Source organism: Callithrix jacchus, chromosome 2 (assembly GCF_049354715.1).
Source record: "Callithrix jacchus isolate 240 chromosome 2, calJac240_pri, whole genome shotgun sequence".
In the NCBI taxonomy this organism is placed as follows: domain Eukaryota; kingdom Metazoa; phylum Chordata; class Mammalia; order Primates; family Cebidae; genus Callithrix; species Callithrix jacchus.
The window spans coordinates 13289659-13305823 of NC_133503.1; the positions used below are offsets into that span (position 1 = coordinate 13289659).

General features: G+C 51.7%; 3 protein-coding genes across 23 annotated transcripts in view; 2 read left to right on the forward strand and 1 right to left on the reverse strand.

Moving 5' to 3' along the window:
- Window positions 1-1816: 1816 nt before the first annotated feature.
- PPP1R35 (protein phosphatase 1 regulatory subunit 35) lies at window positions 1817-3501 on the forward strand. 2 transcript variants are annotated; one of them, XM_035281297.3, is made up of 5 exons: window positions 1817-2162; window positions 2239-2455; window positions 2539-2675; window positions 2771-2968; window positions 3394-3501. In XM_035281297.3, the coding sequence occupies exons 1-4, from the start codon at window positions 1932-1934 to the stop codon at window positions 2942-2944; spliced, it is 759 nt and encodes a 252-aa protein (XP_035137188.1). In that variant the 5' UTR covers window positions 1817-1931; the 3' UTR covers window positions 2945-2968; window positions 3394-3501. The 2 variants fall into 2 exon arrangements, with proteins under 2 accessions (XP_035137188.1, XP_002744046.1); XM_002744000.6 differs by lacking the exon at window positions 3394-3501 and having other exon boundaries at window positions 2771-3022.
- Window positions 3502-4093: 592 nt separating this feature from the next.
- On the reverse strand, window positions 4094-9416 carry MEPCE (methylphosphate capping enzyme). Of its 2 annotated transcripts, XM_008982605.4 has the most exons (5): window positions 9157-9416; window positions 6551-7207; window positions 5100-5318; window positions 4801-4927; window positions 4094-4696 (listed from the first exon to the last, which is right to left on the reverse strand). In XM_008982605.4, the coding sequence occupies exons 2-5, from the start codon at window positions 6812-6814 to the stop codon at window positions 4644-4646; spliced, it is 663 nt and encodes a 220-aa protein (XP_008980853.1). In that variant the 5' UTR covers window positions 6815-7207; window positions 9157-9416; the 3' UTR covers window positions 4094-4643. The 2 variants fall into 2 exon arrangements, with proteins under 2 accessions (XP_008980853.1, XP_002744047.1); XM_002744001.7 differs by having other exon boundaries at window positions 6551-9416.
- A 406-nt stretch (window positions 9417-9822) lies between these two features.
- Window positions 9823-16165, forward strand: part of ZCWPW1 (zinc finger CW-type and PWWP domain containing 1) — a 50375-nt gene continuing 44032 nt past the window's right edge. For 11 of the 19 annotated variants that reach the window (XM_054248076.2, XM_035281352.3, XM_054248099.2 and 8 more), the window contains exon 1: window positions 9944-10065. Coding sequence is in view for 1 of the 19 variants with exons in the window: in XM_054248087.2 (XP_054104062.2) it covers window positions 9841-10065 (225 nt within the window). In the remaining 18 variants the exon portion in view is untranslated. Of the gene's footprint in view, window positions 10066-13247; window positions 13349-16165 lie in introns of all 19 variants that reach the window. The other 8 variants (XM_054248080.2, XM_078356375.1, XM_054248096.2 and 5 more) reach the window with 2 other exon arrangements.

The window sequence follows — 16165 nt, forward strand, 5'->3', positions numbered from 1 at the left end:
ATAAAATGAACAATGTGGAAACTCATAATGAAAAATGGTACACAAACATGCCTGTTGACTGAGCATCAGTCAATTCCAGGAAAGCCTCAAGATTCCTGAACTTTTTTGAAGCAGTTTGGATAATTTAAAAAAAAAATGAAGAAAGGATTCCTGAATCCACTTACATTTTACACAAAAATAAATGGAGGCTCACAGAACTTAGGGGCCCTTCCCCAAGTAACATAGGGAGCAGGTGGGAACTCTCACGTTCTGTTCTGCAGTTCAGGGGTCTTCTGCTACCTAGAGAAGCTCAGGGTCCAGGATAAATCCACTGACATTGAAAAAAAAACTGAATGCAAGGGGGGTATGGTGGCTACTGCCTGTAATTACAGTACTTTGGGAGGCCAAGGCAGGTGGAACACTTGAGGTCAGGAGTTCGAGACCAACCTGGCCAACATGGTAAAACTGTCTCTACTGTAAATACAAAAAAATTAGCCAGGCATGGTGGCAGACGCCTGTAATCCCAGCCACTTGGGAGGCTAGGGTGGGAGAACTGCTTGAACATGGAAGGCAGAGGTTGTAGTAGCTTGAGATTGCGCCACTGCACTCCAGCCTGGACAACAGACTGTGTCTCAAACAAACAAACAAAAAGCACTGAACCCACAATTCAGAGGTTTTTGTTTGTTTGTTTTTGAGACAGAGTCTGGCTCTGTTGCCCAGGCTAGAGCACTGTGGTACCATCAGAGCTCACTGCAGCCTGGAACTCCTGGGCTCAAGTGATCCTTCCTCCTCAGCCTCCCCAGTAGCTGGGACTACAGGTGAGCTGGGACTACAGGACTACACCACACCCAGCTAAATTAAAAAAATGTTTTGGTTAAGATTCAGTTTTGTGGGGTAGGGTCTCTCCATGTTGCCCAGGCTGGTCTCCAACTCCTGGCTTCAAGCCAACTTCCCGCCTCAGCCTGCCAGAGTTGGAATTGTAGGCATACGCCACAGCACCCAGACCAGATATCTATTTTTTATACAAATTAGTATTTCAGGAAACTCTCCAAGTGAAAAGTAGTTACAAAAAGCTGAAAGAGTGGGTGTGTCCCAGGAGGGAGCCCAGGGTGGGGTGGGCGACCCCCACCCTCACTCATACAGGGGAGCTCTGGTCGGAGTGACTGAACGCCGGAAATGCTGTGGAGGTCCGAGTGGGGAGGTCAGGGCACACTAGACCATTACGTTTAAGTTACCCCATTTATAACTGGGCGCAGTGGCTCACGCCTGTAATCCCAGCACTCTGGGAGACCGAGGTGGGCGGATCATGAGGTCAGGAGTTTGAGACCAGCCTGACCGACATGGTGAAACCTAAAAATACAAAAATTAGCCAGGTGTGGTGATGCGCATCTGTAATCCCAGCTACTCAGGAGGCTGAGGCAGGAGAATCGCTTGAATCCGGGAGGCGAAGGTTGCAGTGAGCCGAGATTGTGCCACTACACTCCAGCTTGGGCAACAGAACGAGACTGTCTCAAAATAAAAAAAATAAAATAAAAAGCTGCCCCATTTGGCGCCCCAGGAATGAGGACTGACACACTGGGCATCGCAGCACGAGCCGGACTAAGATTCATCTGGGCAGGTCAACCATAGCAGTTTTCAACAGGAGGAGTGGCCTTGATGAAGTCCCGTAGGGCTTCAACCGGCCACAGCTCAAAAACACAACGGCTTGGGGGCGGTGCCGAGGCTGTGAGTGCGGAAGCCCGCCAGGAACCTGGGGGCGGGGAGAAGAGAATGACGTCTGGGAGCGCCAATAGGGTGGGCGGGGTTGCCGACTCCGCCCCCGAAGGTAAGGGTTAACGGTTTCCGGTAGCGGCGTCTGGGAGGGGCGGGGGAGAGGTGAAGGTGGCCAGAGGCTGTGCACCCTAAACTTGGACCGCCTGAGACCCCCCCCCCGCATCCCCAAGGCATCTCCAATGATAGGCTGTGGGGACTCAGAGTTGGAGTCGGTGGACGGGGAAGAAGCCGCAGCGGTCCCGGGGCCACCCCCGGAGCCCCGAGTCCCGGAACCCCGAGCCCCAGTGCCCGAGCCCGGCCTGGACTTGAGCCTGAGTCCGCAGCCTGACAGCCCCAAGCCGCCGCATGACAGACCTGGGCGGCGGAAGGAGCGGGCGGAGCGGCGGGGTGCTGGTCGGCAGCGGCGGCAGGTGAGCGAGGGAGGCTGGCCCACGGCCCGCGATGGCCCCGCGCCCACCTGGTCACCGCCCTGCCCTTTGCTCCCAGGTCCGTTTCCGCCTGGCACCACCTTCCCCGGTGCGGTCCGAGCCGCAGCCCGCGGCGTCGCAGGAGCTGGAGATGCCCGCGCTGCAGAGCAGCCTGGCCTTGGGTCTGGAGCTGAGAGCCGCAGCCGGGAGTCACTTTGATGCCGCGAAAGCCGTGGAGGAACAGCTGAGAAAGTCGTTCCAGATCCGCTGCGGCCTGGAGGAGAGCGTGTCTGAGGGTGAGGGGGGCGGGCGGCAGGCCGCGCGCGCGGGAGTCAGGGCGAGGGGGCACCGCTCACCTCTGTCCCCGCTGCGCTCTCAGGGCTGAACGTGCCGCGCTCCAGGAGGCTCTTCCGAGACCTGGTGAGCCTGCAGGTGCCGGAGGAACAGGTTCTGAACGCCGCGCTCAGGGAGAAATTGGCTCTCCTGCCGCCGCAGGCTCGAGCCCCGCCCCCGAAGGTGATGCGATCTGGGCGTGGGGCTTCCTCCATGTACCCTCTTCCCCGGATCCTTTCTCCCAGTGTAACCTTGCTTTGGGCCCCACCTCCCAACAGGAACCACCTGGGCCGGGGCCAGACATGACCATCTTGTGTGACCCAGAAACACTATTTTATGAATCTCCACACCTGACCCTGGACGGTCTGCCCCCTCTCCGGCTTCAACTCCGGCCCCGCCCTTCAGAGGACACGTTCCTCATGCACCGGACACTGAGGCGATGGGAAGCATAGACCCCGACGATCCTTGGCGGGCTAGTTCGTATTTTTGTGTTAAACTATTTGTCAGAATAAAGTAATTTTGCTAATAAATGGGACTCTTCTTGGAGGCCTAAAATCTCTCTAGGGGGTTTGTCCACTTAGCCTCAGGTTGGAAGCTGCCTGAAGTTGAGTTTGGAGGCTTTTTAGGAACTTGGTGGAGTCATGGCAAATAGAAAACTGTCCACGTTAGAGGTTTAGATGCCCCTCAGTTCACAACCTTACCCACCTCTCCCTGACTTCAGCCACAGCTAATGCCTGTTTTATATCAGGCAATTGTTCTCTGTACCACTCATTCTGATCTGTGGAAATGCAGGGCCTAGCCTATCACAATTCACGAAGGCGTTCTCTGATAACCTGTCTCAGGAGCCTGCAAGCCCGCTGCTTGCACTGAGTTACTAACTTATCTCCTTTTCACCTTTAAGGGCCTTGCCTATCCTGTTGCACCTGAGTAAAGTTCCAAGTTCCAGTGACACCTGACAAGCCCCTGAAGAGCTTCATGTTAATTGCCTATAAATCTGATTCCACAGCACCAAAAAGGTGTCTGGTCTATCTATGAGTATTTGATCCAAAGCACTTTTTCCTACCTCCATTGACAAGTTAGCCTTCTGGCCGGGCGAGGTGGCTTCCGCCTGTAAGCACTTTGGGAAGTTGAGGTGGGCGGATCACCTGAGGTCAGGAGTTTGAGACCAACCTAGCCATCATGGTGAAACCCCAACTCTACTAAAAATACAAAAAATTAGCTGGGCTTGTGGCCTGTAATCCCAGCTACTCCAGAGCCTGAGGCAGGAGAACTGCTTGAACCTGGAAGGCGCAGGTTACAGTGAGCTGAGATCGCACACCCCAGCCTGGGTAACAAAGTGAAACTCCATCTCAGGAAAACAAAAATCAGAGTTAGCCTTCTGCCCAAGGCCCTCACAGGGCTTTTTTGGGGAGAGAAGGCAGACTCCAAGTTACACACCAAAATTTGCATTACATACTTTGCCTTTCTAGGCTTCTGTGTACTTTTGTGTGGACTTGGCTAGCATGCAACAATCAACCCAGCCACTGAAAAATTGTCTTCCTTGAGACGGAAGAGGAAGCACCACGTCTTCCCCACCAGCTATAAAATACCCAACACAAGTGTGGGGGCCACTGCCCTAGACATCAAGTTTATTGTGCTGTTCTCACATTCAAAACCCAACCCCCTCTCCCACTGGGGGACAGCAGAGGGAAAGATTTTCACAGTACCTTCGTGCCTCCCTACCAGGCTTCCCCCTCTAACCTTCAGTCCACCTATCCATGGTCCACTGAAATGCAGCTAGGGAAAAGGGCTGAGATATGGGAATCTCTCTCCTTGGGAGAATAGGAGGAAAGGGCTAGAGAATTTTATATCCTTCCACCTCCCATGCCCTAGGAGAACAGAGGTCAGCAAACAGTCCATGCCATCCAGCCTGGCAGGCTGTGGGAGAGGAAGATGGGGACTCCAGCACAGCCAGCCTTGCTGCACAAGTGTCAGAGGCGTAGGGAGGAGGCTGAGGCAGCGGCAGCGACGGAAGAAAAGCTTTCTTTGCAGATCCAAGAAGAAAACTATTTTTGGAGTCAGAAAGGAAAGACCTTGGGACGCTTTCCTCTTCCCCCAGGTCCTTATGAGCAGCGAAGGCAGCCTCTTCACACTTTCTGTTCAAGGGGCCACTTAGTGGCTGGGGGATCGGGCCTTGTGGAACAGGTACACAGGACGCTGGAAGCCTGAGGGGAGAGACAGTGATCAGAAGGGGTTGGCAGCACCTCCCCATGGGATCTGAACTCTATCAGTCAGGACAAGCCTTCCCAACAAAATAAACCAGCCTTACCTTTAGAGGTGTTGTGGGGTGTGGCTACAAGCTCATAGCTGGAGAAGCCCACTTCTGGGGATGTCAGGTAGGAACTGAACTGCTCTGGCTTCAGCTGGATTCGGTAGTAGTTCTTGTAGATTGTTTCCTAAGGAGAGAAGCAAAGGACCACTTTAGCATGCTGGCCACCTCCCATGGCCAAGAGTGATGCCCAGCCGGAGGGCCTTTTCACCTTGTTCAGAAATTCCTTCTCTATTCCCTGAGGCCTTTTCTTGCCTCAACCAAAGGATTATTCCCCATTTCCATCACATCCAACTCACCGTAAGGGTCTTTCTCTTGCCATAGGATGACCAGGGTTGGGGCTCTAGGACCAGGATGCCCCCAGGCCGTAAGTGCCGGTAGATCCGGCGAAACATGCGCTTCAGGCCCTCATCTCCCCAGTTCAGATGCACCCACTTGGTTAGGCTAAGGCAGAGCACCACATCATACTCAGGTGTTTGGGCTTCCACCAGGTCATCTCGATCCAGCACGTAATTACCCTGGGGGCAGGAATCGGCAGTGAGGTCAACAGAGGGAATCAAAGAACCCCTGCTTCCAGGCAACCTGCCCTGAGGCCGACACACAGTCCTGTAGCCTCACTTTAGCCCATGGTCATATTCTTCTCAGACTAACTCCCAAAAGGGGCCCTCTTTGAGTTTTGTTTTCTCCTCTACACCTTCCTGGCCTCTGCTTCTTCCTACTGGTGTAAGCCAAAAAACGTCTAGAGGGAGCCTGGGTAATTTTAAATGGTGCAAATTATCCATGAAGTCTTCCAAAGCTGAGGTCCCAGGACCCTATCCCGTGCTTATTCTCACCCACAGACTTTAGGTGGAATGACTGCAATTAGTTGCAAGGATAACTAACTAACCCAGGTTTCAAACCACAGGCAGACCTGTGGTTCCTTCTCTGCAGTTGGGGTTGGCAAAGTTTCAGGCCTATTCTTTGCTTCCTCTGAGAGATATGAAGAGCCACATCCTTCAGGAAACCTTTTCTAGAAGATAAGCTCATCACAGCCCTCTAGAAAGACCATTCTTCAGGCTTAACCCAACACAATGCCAAAGATCCCAGCAGACGGCCTAACTGGGATGTTTTCCGAGAGCTGTGTGCAGTCAGGGGACACTGTGGTGGGCATGGGACTCTCCTCTCTGTGTAGTTTCTGGCTCTTCCCTCTCCTACTATCTAGGGTCAGTGTGGAGAGGATCTACAGCCAAGCCACTTGGGTTCCTGACACTCTTCAACAAACTGTCTAGGAAAACAAAAGCTGTTGATGAGAACAAGGTCTCTATCAATGGGCAGAAATGCCAGTATTAGTCTGCCGCTACCCTAATCTCCCCAGAAGACATTCCATGCCTGACTCCCATTCTCAGGCTTCTTCAGTAAATCTGAGGACCAAGTTCCAGCTGGATTGAATCCCCTAGTGAGCAGTAACAGCAGCCTTAAAGGGAAGGTGGACCAGTGTGGATTATAGGCCAAGCCAGGAGCTGGGCAAAAAAAGTCCTCCTCTATTTTGGAGACCCTTGAGGTCATGAGAAAGGACTCCAGGGTCAAGGCCCCAAGGTAGAGAGATCACCTTTCCGGGTTATAAAAGGGAAGAGATGCCCAGCAGAGGCTCTCACTTGCCAACCCAGACCCCCCTTTTAAAGGATCTGGGTCATAACCTTCCCTGCTACATTCCCAGTTAATCTCATCTTCACACTTGGCCCCTATTCCAAGAGCCTCTGGACCCTCTTACCGTGACGAAGACAACATTGTTGGGGAAGACTGATGTGTCCGCTCCATCCAAGGGCACTTGGGGGGCAGCGATGGGGCCCCGGCTGGCAGTCAGCGAGGCTGGGAAGCAGCTCCTCTTTCGGACAGTGGTGGTCCCTTCCTCACCCTCTGCCCCTGGGTCCCCTTCCAAAGTCTGGCGTGGGAGACGCAGCTCCTCAGACAGGTAGTGTCGGATGTTTTGGCGGGCAGAATGGATGAGGCGGGAATCTATATCTAGGCCCACCATACGGGACGGGCCCCACTTGCAGGCAATGCTCAGGGTCAGATGGCCCACATTGCAGCCGAGGTCTAGGACGTCCCGGCCCCGAAACCACTCAGGCTTCAACACCCGAAGGCGCCCATCCTCACAGGAAGGATTGCGATACCCATAGTACTTGCAATAATTCCCATACTGGAACTTGCGCTGTTGCTTTTTGAAGCCTGCTGCAGGCAGTGGGTGCTGGTGGTGGCGACCTCCCCAACTCCCTCGGCCCTTTTCCTTGGAACCCTGGCCTCCACCCCTAGCCCCTGCCTCCGACTTGCTGGAAGTCCTGCGACGTTTGCGATGTCGGGAGGAGGAAGACGGGGGTGCAGAGGTAAATGAGGCAGCTGGAGGGGCTGATAGGGAGCCTGAGGGACCCTGCAGAGCAGATGGAAGGGGAGACACCACTTCATCCCTGCAGTTAATGGCTGTGTTGAGTTCATAGGGTTGGGGGGCATCCCGGTTCTGGCCCCTGTGCCGCGGGTGCTGTGTGGTGCCCTCCCCGTGGAGTGAGGGGGTGAGAGGGGCTGTGGGCGGCACCGGGTGGGTCTCACTCCCTCCGGCTGCCTGCTGCTGCTGGTGGTGCTGTCCCCGGTGTCTATGCCGCTTCCGACCAGTCTTGAGTGGCGAAGCAAGAACTACATGGCCCTCATCAGTGCAAGTATTGAGGCTGAGCGGGTCAGTAATATCTTTGGGGATGAGGATCTCCACTGGATCTCGCCCTTTGGCCGGAAGGGGGGATGACTTAGGGGTCTCCGCGTTGAGGGCGCGGCTCACTTCCTCATCCAGGAGACTATTCAGGTTCAGGGGATCAAAGATATTGCCCCCCAGGAGGAAGTTGGAGGGTAACACAGAGTCACAGTCCGAATTCACTCGCCTGCGCCTCTTGAAGGCCGGATGTTTGAAACCTCCTCCGCCTCCCCCTACATTACAGCTATTTCTCCTCTTGCCCCCGCCTCCCCCAGGTGGCCGGTGGGGCTGATAGCCATTGCGGGGTCGAGGGGGGGCAGGGGGACCCAGCTCTGTCCCGCCCCCTCCCCGGCGCTCCTCCCCCACGTCCGGAGGAGCGGCTCGCCCCGAGGGATCCGACAGGCGGGCCTCTCCGTGCGACTGCGCCTGGGGGCCGCCCCGGGGATTGGCCGCGGCCCCGGGGCTCTCCCTGCCGACCCCAAAGGCCGGGGACCCCGCAGACGGCGCGCGAGGACCCGGCCCACGCTCCGTCCCGCAGCGGAGCTCCCTGGAGGCGGCTTCTTGGTGCGGTGGCACCGTGGGGCCGCCCCCTCCGCCAGACTCATCTTTGAGCGGCGGCGGCGGGGCCGGCACCAAAAACGGCTCCTTCTCCGCGGCCATCTCGATCATTTCCTCCCCTTATTCCGTCCCAGTCGGGGCAACAAGGGGGATCAAGGGGCTTAATACCCCCCGCCTGGACCCCGCTCTCTTCCCCCTTTCCCGAGTGCGCGCGCAGCTCTGCTCTTCTCGCCTAGTCTCGCGCCCAAGCGCCTCCCCCGAAGCGCGCCCCACTCGCCCGCGAGACCAAAACAAGATGCCCGCGAGACCCGAACAACTCGAGGACTCAACCGCGCGTGCGCCGACCCCTTTCTCCTCCGCCACTACCACCCGGTCGCGAGCGCTAGCGCGCGTTCCCCTGGCCCCGGAATCACGCATGCGCACTCTGCCACCACCTTGGTTGCGCGCGCATCGGAGTACGAACCAACTTAACGGCTCTGGGAGTTTAAATATAACCACCCCCACAGCCCCCGCAAAAGCCCACCACCCCAAACTGAGACCCTACTTCCCTGCGCAGCTATGTCCGGCCCTACTGATCTCCTTTGTCTCTGCCGTGCGATCCCACCCACCGTAGGCGGGGGACAGGAGCTGGTGTGAAAAGGTCTCCTTGACACCCGACCCTTGTTCCTGAGGAATGAGTCTCAGCGGTCTCCGCCCGGCTCTAAACCCAACAACCTCCCCACCCCGCCTCCTTCCTCCCCCTAGTGGGCAGCGCCTGCGCACACCCTTTCGGGCTTGCGCGGGTAGAGATAGCACGTGCTGGAGGTGGTGCCCCGCCCCCCGTCTTAGGGGTGGGGCCTGTGACGTCGCTTCCTCAAGTTCGGTAAACGCAGCGTGCGTCAGCGCGATCCGAGGGGCGGGGCTTCCCGCCGAAGGGGCGGTGTTCATGAATTATTCATGACCATTGGTAGACCATCTCCCCCCCTCTGCCCACCTTCTTAAAAGAGCTTGCGAGGGAGAGGAGAGCAGACCCTAAAAAGCCGAAGGAGGGTAGGAGTGGAACTGGGCTCAGTAAAACGCGATAGATCATTATAACTCACCCCCCTTGAAAATATTCTCTGCTGAATTGGGGAAAAAGCAAAAGCAAAAGCACTAAAACAGCCGATGTGGTCCAACTTCCTCTTCCCCCGAAATGGCTGAGTCGTTCTCTGGCTCCTCCGCCTTCCCCCAATGGCAACCACCTGGGGAACGCCACACCACGCCTTCCTTTCCGCCTTCACGCCCACGGCCCAGACCCCAACGCCTCCGCCCACTCCCAATGCACGCGCACGCGCCCACCAGCCCGCGGGCCTCCCCGAACGCCCGCTGCGGGGCCGCACCGCCTGAAGTAGCAACGGGTGTGGGCGGGGACGGGGGTTCGGTCTGCGCTGGGCACCCCCAACTTCCGCCAATGAGGAAGAAGCGAGTCCACGCCGTTTTTCTGGGGAGATGCGCGGACGGGTCTCTCAGCCAGCGGAGTGCTGGTCTGAGGAGAGGGTGGCAGGGGTGACAGTGGGGTCCAGTAGAGTCTAATAAAATCCTAAAGTGAGGGCGTGAAGGAGACCAGCAGGAAGAGGAGAAATCAGGGAGCGGAAAGAGGGAGGGAAAGGACGTCTGAAACTGAAAAGTTAAGAAGATGTGCTTCAGAAGCAATCAGGCGCTGCGGCCGCCGCCTAAAAAAAAAAAAAAGTGACGCCAAAGAGGATTCTGGGATTTGTAGTTTTCCCGAGACGTTCGGGTGGAAGATGGCGGAATTACCTCAGCTGCGGAGACGCAGACGCAGCTTCCAGCTGCGCATGCGCCTCGGCCCCGCGAGCACGTCGCTGTGGGCGGGGGTGGCGTGCTGGTGCGCAGGCGTCCTCGTGCCTTTTCTTGGTGGCGGGAAACCTGGGTCGAGGTGTGAGGGGTTTGCGGAGTCGCTGCTGCAGCTGGTTCTGCCTCTCGCCTTTAGGTTCTCCTTGCTCCTGAAGGTAGCCGTCTCGTTTCTGGTTGCAGGTGAAGGTGCTAGGCGCGGCCAGTCCTGGCACCGGTTGCCTGAGGAGAAACTTTCTCAGGGCGACAACCAGCCCTTGGCCCTTTTCCCTCAGAGTCTGTCACCCCAAGACACAGGCAAAAATAGCCTAGTCTCCTGGCGGGCGCCGACGAGCTGAGTGAGAATGAGGATCCTGGTGCCTCGGCGGGAGTGGGAGTGGAGAGGAGATTCCCTCATGGTGGGAGGAAGGAAGGGAAGGGACAGGGAAGAGAGAGGGGGACGCCATTGTTTTGGGGGGAGGCAAGGACGAGTGGCTCTGGGACACCTCTGACCTGAACCGCTGTCCCTAAGAGAGAATGAGGGGTGAGGGGAGAGAGGAAAAATGGAAGCGCCCCTAAAAGGGAACAACTTCTTCCCTTTGGATTGCAAAGTGGATTCGGGATTGGGGTTCATTTTATTTTATTTTTTAGTTTTTGAGACGGAGTCTCGCTCTGTCGCCCAGGCTGGAGTGCAGTGGCGGGATTCCGGCTCACTGCGGCCTCCGCCTCCTGAGTAGCGGGTACCCCCAGGCACCCCCACCACTCCCGGCTAAGTTTTGTATTTTTAGTGGAGACTGGGTTTCTCCATGTTGGCCATGCTGGTCTCCAACTCCTGACCTCAAGTGATCCGCCTGCCTCTTCTTTATTGTTAAAAGTTTATCAGGCATGTTGAGCTTCTGCACAAACATACAGAGGAAGCAGGCAAGGGAGGGAAGTGGAAGGAAGGAGGGAGGGGGAGGAAGGAGAGGGGAGAGAAAGAGAAGGGAGAGGGAGGAGGGAGGGAGAAAGAGGAAAAGGAAGGGAAGGGGAGGAAGGGAGAAAGGGGAGGGGGGAGGAGAGGAAGGGAGGGAAGGGGGGGGATTAAGGAAGGGAGGAGGAGGAAGGCTGGATGGAGAGGGAGGAAAGAAGGACGAATGGGAGTAAGGAGCGGGAGGAAATAGGAAGGGAGGGAAGGAAGGGATAGAGGGACAAAGGGAGACAGGAGAGAGGGAAGAAAGGAGAGGGAGGGAAGAGGCAGGAGAAAAAGGGGGAGGGAGAAAAGGAGGGGGAGGAGGGAGGGAGGTAACGGGGAGAGAGGGAGGGATAAGGGAGGAAGGAAAGGAGAAGGGAGGGAGGGAAGAAGGGGAGGGAGGAGGGGGATGAAAGAAGGGAGGAGGGAGAGGAAGGAGAAAGGAAGGAAAGGAGGGGGAGGAAGAAATAGAGGGACAAAGGGAGAGAGCAAGGAGGGAAGAAGGGAGGGAGGGAGGGAGGAGGAGAGAAGGACAAGGAAGGAAGGGGAGGGAGGGGAGGATGAGGGAGGAAGGAGCGGGAGGAAAGGATAGAGAGAAAGAGATTCAGGAAGGAGGGAAGAGGGAGGAAGGAGAAAAGGAGAGGGAAGAAGAAAGGAAGGAAACTGCTATTAGTTAATTGAGGCATAAAAATAAGCAGGAGTCAACATACTGTATACTGTTATTAATGCAAAAAGAAGTCAGAATCTGGCTTAAGAAGGATTTGAAATACACTTTACCGCTTTGTCGAGGCTCAGGGAGTCTGGGTATCCAAAGGGTTTGCTTTTCTTCTTTTGGACCAAGGATTTGAGGAACAATATAAAGAAGGGACTGATTGGATGATTAGGAGGAAATTTGGGAACACATTCTGAATGGTGTGGGGGGGGGGAGATAATTAGTTTTTATTAAGGGGAAAAAATTGGCAAGGCTGGGCACGGTGGTTCACGCCTGTAATCCCGGCAGGGAGGCTGAGGCCAGTGGATCACCTGAGGTCAGGAGTTCAAGACCAGCCTGGACAACATGGTGAAACCTCATCTTTACTAAAAATACAAAAAAATTAGGCAGGTGTGGTGGCAGGCACCTGTAATCCCAGCTACTCGGGAGGCTCAGGCAGGAGAATCACTTGAATCTGAGAGGCGGACTTTGCAGTGAGCCAAGATCATGCCATTGCATTCCAGCCTGTACAATAAGAGCTAAATTCTGTCTCGAAAAAAAGAAAAAAAAAATTGGCAAGACTGACAAATTAGTTCACTAGATCAGTTCTCAAACTTCTTGGTCTGAGAACCCGTTGTATCTTAAAATTTATGGAGGACTCCAAGGAGCTTTTATGTGGTTTGTAGCTATTAATGTATTAGAAATTGAAATTGAGAAAAATTTGAAGTTTGGTTAGAAATAGCAATAATATACGCCGGGTGCGGTGGCTCACGCCTGTAATCCCAGCACTTTGGTAGGCCGAGGCAGGTGGATCACAAGGTCAAGAGATCGAGACGATCCTGGTCAACATGGTGAAACCCTGTCCCTACTAACAAATACAAAAAATTAGCTGGGCATGGTGACACATGCCTGTAATCCCAGCTACTCAGAAGGCTGAGGCAGGAGAATTGCCTGAACCCAGGAGGCAGAGGTTGCGGTGAACCGAGATCGCGCCATTGCACTCCAGCCTGGGTAACAAGAGCAAAACTCCGTCTCAAAAAAAAAAAAAAAAGAAATAACAATAATAAATATGTTAACCTAAATAAGTTTTTAGGAAAAATACGTTTTCCTAAACAAAAGAAAATTTAGCATGAAGAATGGCATTGTTTTACATTTTTGCAAACCTCTTCCATATCTGGCTTAACAGAAAACTGTGTTCTCATCTGTTTCTGCATTCAATCTGTTGGGATATCTTGTTTTTGTAAAAGTACATGAGAAAATCCAGCTTAACACATATAGGTAGTTGGAAAAGGGAGGGAGCCCCCTAGGATTTTGGGACACACTTAGAACTGCTAGGTTAGGTGGTTTCATCTCAAAATTTATGTGATGATTTTTAATGTTCTAAGTGAAATAAAACTATTTTTTGAGATCCTCATTTACTTTCCCTTGGTTCCCTTTATTATTTCTAAGTTCTTTTTCCCACATTTACCCTCCTTTGATATGTTGAGTGATGGGAATATGGTTTCTGGAACTATCCTGATTCTTTTATGTTCTTAAAAAGCCTTCCCCCCTAACCCCACAACCTGCCCCTCTTCATCTAAGGTAAGAAAAGAGATTAAAACCTCAAATGTTATTCCTGGATCTGCAGCCCCTAGTCATTTAGTAGTTGTACAGAAGAAAGTTAGTGGCATTTTATATATTTATGAACTGTCTATATTTTTCATTTTCTCTCTCTGAACCAGCTTTCAGTATTACTGTAAAGGAAGGTAATTCACCTGAAACAGGAGGGGCAACCTGAGTTATCAGAAAGTGATTTCCTGGCCTTCCCTTCTTTATTGATCAGGTTAGAGCTTTTGTTTAAAAGCAGTGTTCTTCGGCATATTCACATATTATACGTATTAAGTGACATTATAGGTATTAAGTGATATTATACATCACAGATTACACATAAACAGTGATATTATACATCACTGTTTATGGGTTTATTACATCTTATTAACTCAACAGTAAACCACAATTCTATCTAGTTGGTTGGGGCTCCAGAAACATACTTTGGCCTAGGAAGATCTTTACAAGTTTAGATAAGGATTTGAACTTAAATACTGGAAAAGTTTACATTTTTATGTTGGTCAGAATACTCTCTTTTATTTAAAAAATTTAGGCTGGGTGTAGTGGCTCATGCCTATAATCCCAGTATTTCAGGAGGCCAGGGTGTGTGGATCATGAGGTCAGGAGATTGAGACCATCCTGACCAACATGGTGAAACCTGTCCCTACTAAAAATACAAAAATTAGCTGGGCGTGGTGGCACGTGCCTGTAATTCCAGCTACTCGGGAGGCTGAGGCAGAGGAATCACTTGAACCCGGGAGGTGAATGTTTCAGTGAAACAAGATCTTGCCACTGTACTCCAGCCTGGCAACAGAGCAAGACTCATCTTAAAAAAAAAAAAAAAGAATTTAAAATATTTTTTGAAGTGTAACATTTGTATGTTCTAAAATGCCAAAGATACACGAGGGAGTACACCAAAAGCTTCCTTTCACCCTCATCTACCCAGTTCTCCCCAGAAGCATTTTGATCTGTTTTTTTCTCTTCTAGAGAAAGTATATTATTAACAAGTGTATTATGCTAGACACATGTTCTTAAAAACTAAATATTGTCATCTGAAACACAATAATTTTCACTCTGCTTTTCTCACTTAGCCCTTGTAATTTAGACAGTGACTTCTTGTGATCTTTTTTGGAATTTTAAAGTCTGGGAGAAGATAAATTTGTCATTTTTGGTCAAATTAATATTCCTTTTACAGCTTAGTTTTATCCAGGGTTTTTTTTTTTTTTGGACAGAGTTTTGTTCTTGTTGCCCACGCTAGACTGCAATGGAGTGATCTTTGCTCCCTGCTACCTCCGCCTCCCGGGTTCAAGCAATTCTCCTGGCTCACCCTCCCAAGTATCTGGGATTACAGGCACCTGTCACCATGCTTGGCTAACTTTTTGTATTTTTAGTAGAGATTTAGTATTTTTAGTAGGGGTTTCACTATGTTGGCCAGGTTGCTCTCAAACTCCTGATCTCACCTGCTTTGACCTCCCAAAGTGCTGGTATTACAGTTGTGAGCCATTGTGCCTGGCCAATTTTATCTAGTCTTTAGCATCTAATTAGGATTATAATAAAGGAGATTAATTTGCTTGAGTGTTTCTCCCCAAAATTCCAACTTGCCTTTTTTTCTGGAGCAAGTATGTTTGGGGATTGGTGATGATGAGTTAAAATGGAAATAGTGAGAAAATGTGCTCCTTAATAAAAAGGAAACATAGTTGCTTCAGAACAGCACATCTGAATTATTCACATTTATGGAAGTAAGAAAAGGAGGAGAAAAATGCTAAAGGGTAATTTAAAAATATTTCACATTTAACTATGCTGTGGCCGTACTGTCAAAACCTCAGTACCCTTTAAGTTTATCTTATGGTCTAGAGAGAGGAATTCTATACTTTGAAGAAGTTTGGCCATTTAAAGTTTTAAAATTTTCTGATCCTTAAAAGGGAAGTGTATATGAACTAAATGATCATTTTATGCTGCTTTCGGATCTCTTTATAGTGGGAGATCACAGATTTAGAACAGTGAGTTTCGGTTGCAGGGCTTTCAAACTGCTCAAAACCAACAGCCAGAAACAAGATCGCTGAGTAGAATAGATATGTTATTAGTAGAATTGAGAGGCAAAAGTCCTAGGTTCATCTAAGCTTAACAATATATATTAACACTGAGTCTTTGGGCAAACCACTTAACCTATTTTTCTTTTTTTTGAAATGTAGTCTCACTCTGTAGCCCATGCTGGAGTACAGTGGCGCGATTTCAGTTCACTGCAGCCTCTGCCTCGAGGTTCAAGCAATTCTCCTACCTCAGCCTCGCAAGTAGCTGAGATTACAGGCACGAGCCACCATGTCCAGCTAATTTTTTTTTTTTTTTAAACAGTCTTGCTTTGTTACCAGGTGCCAGGCTGGAGTGCAGTGTTGCAATCTTGGCTCACTGCAACCTCCGCCTCCCGGATTCAAGCAATTCTCCTGCCTCAGCCTCGCACTATAGGTGCGAGCCACCACGCCCAGCTAATTTTTGTGTTTTAGTGGAGACAGGGTTTTACTGTGTTGGCCAGGATGATCTCGAACTCTGGACCTCATGATCTGCCCACCTTGGCCACCTCGCCCAGCAATGTTTGTATTTTTTAGTAGAGACAGGGTTTCACCATTTTGGCCTGTCTTGTCTTGAACTCCTGACCCACCTGCCTCAGCCTCCCAAAGTGCTGGGATTACAGGCGTGAGCCACTGCGCCCGGCCCACTTAACCTCTCTTAGCATATTTTTTTTCCATCTGTAGAAAGGGGAGATGGGGCTTTATTATCCCTAAAGGTCTTCCCAGAGCTATAATGCTTTTAATAATGGTTATAAAAGTAAGAATGGCGTGTATCACTTAAGCCTAAGAAAACTGGGTAAAAGGGCTATAAGAAGCTAAGGTTAACATAAAATACGAGACAGTTTTCTTCTGAAAGCTGGCTGGGCATAGAATACTATGCAGCTGTGTTAAAGAACAAGATCATGTCTTTTGCAGCAACATAGATGGAGCTGGAGGCTGTCCTCCTAAGTGAATTAACGTAGGAATAGAAAACCAAATACTGCATA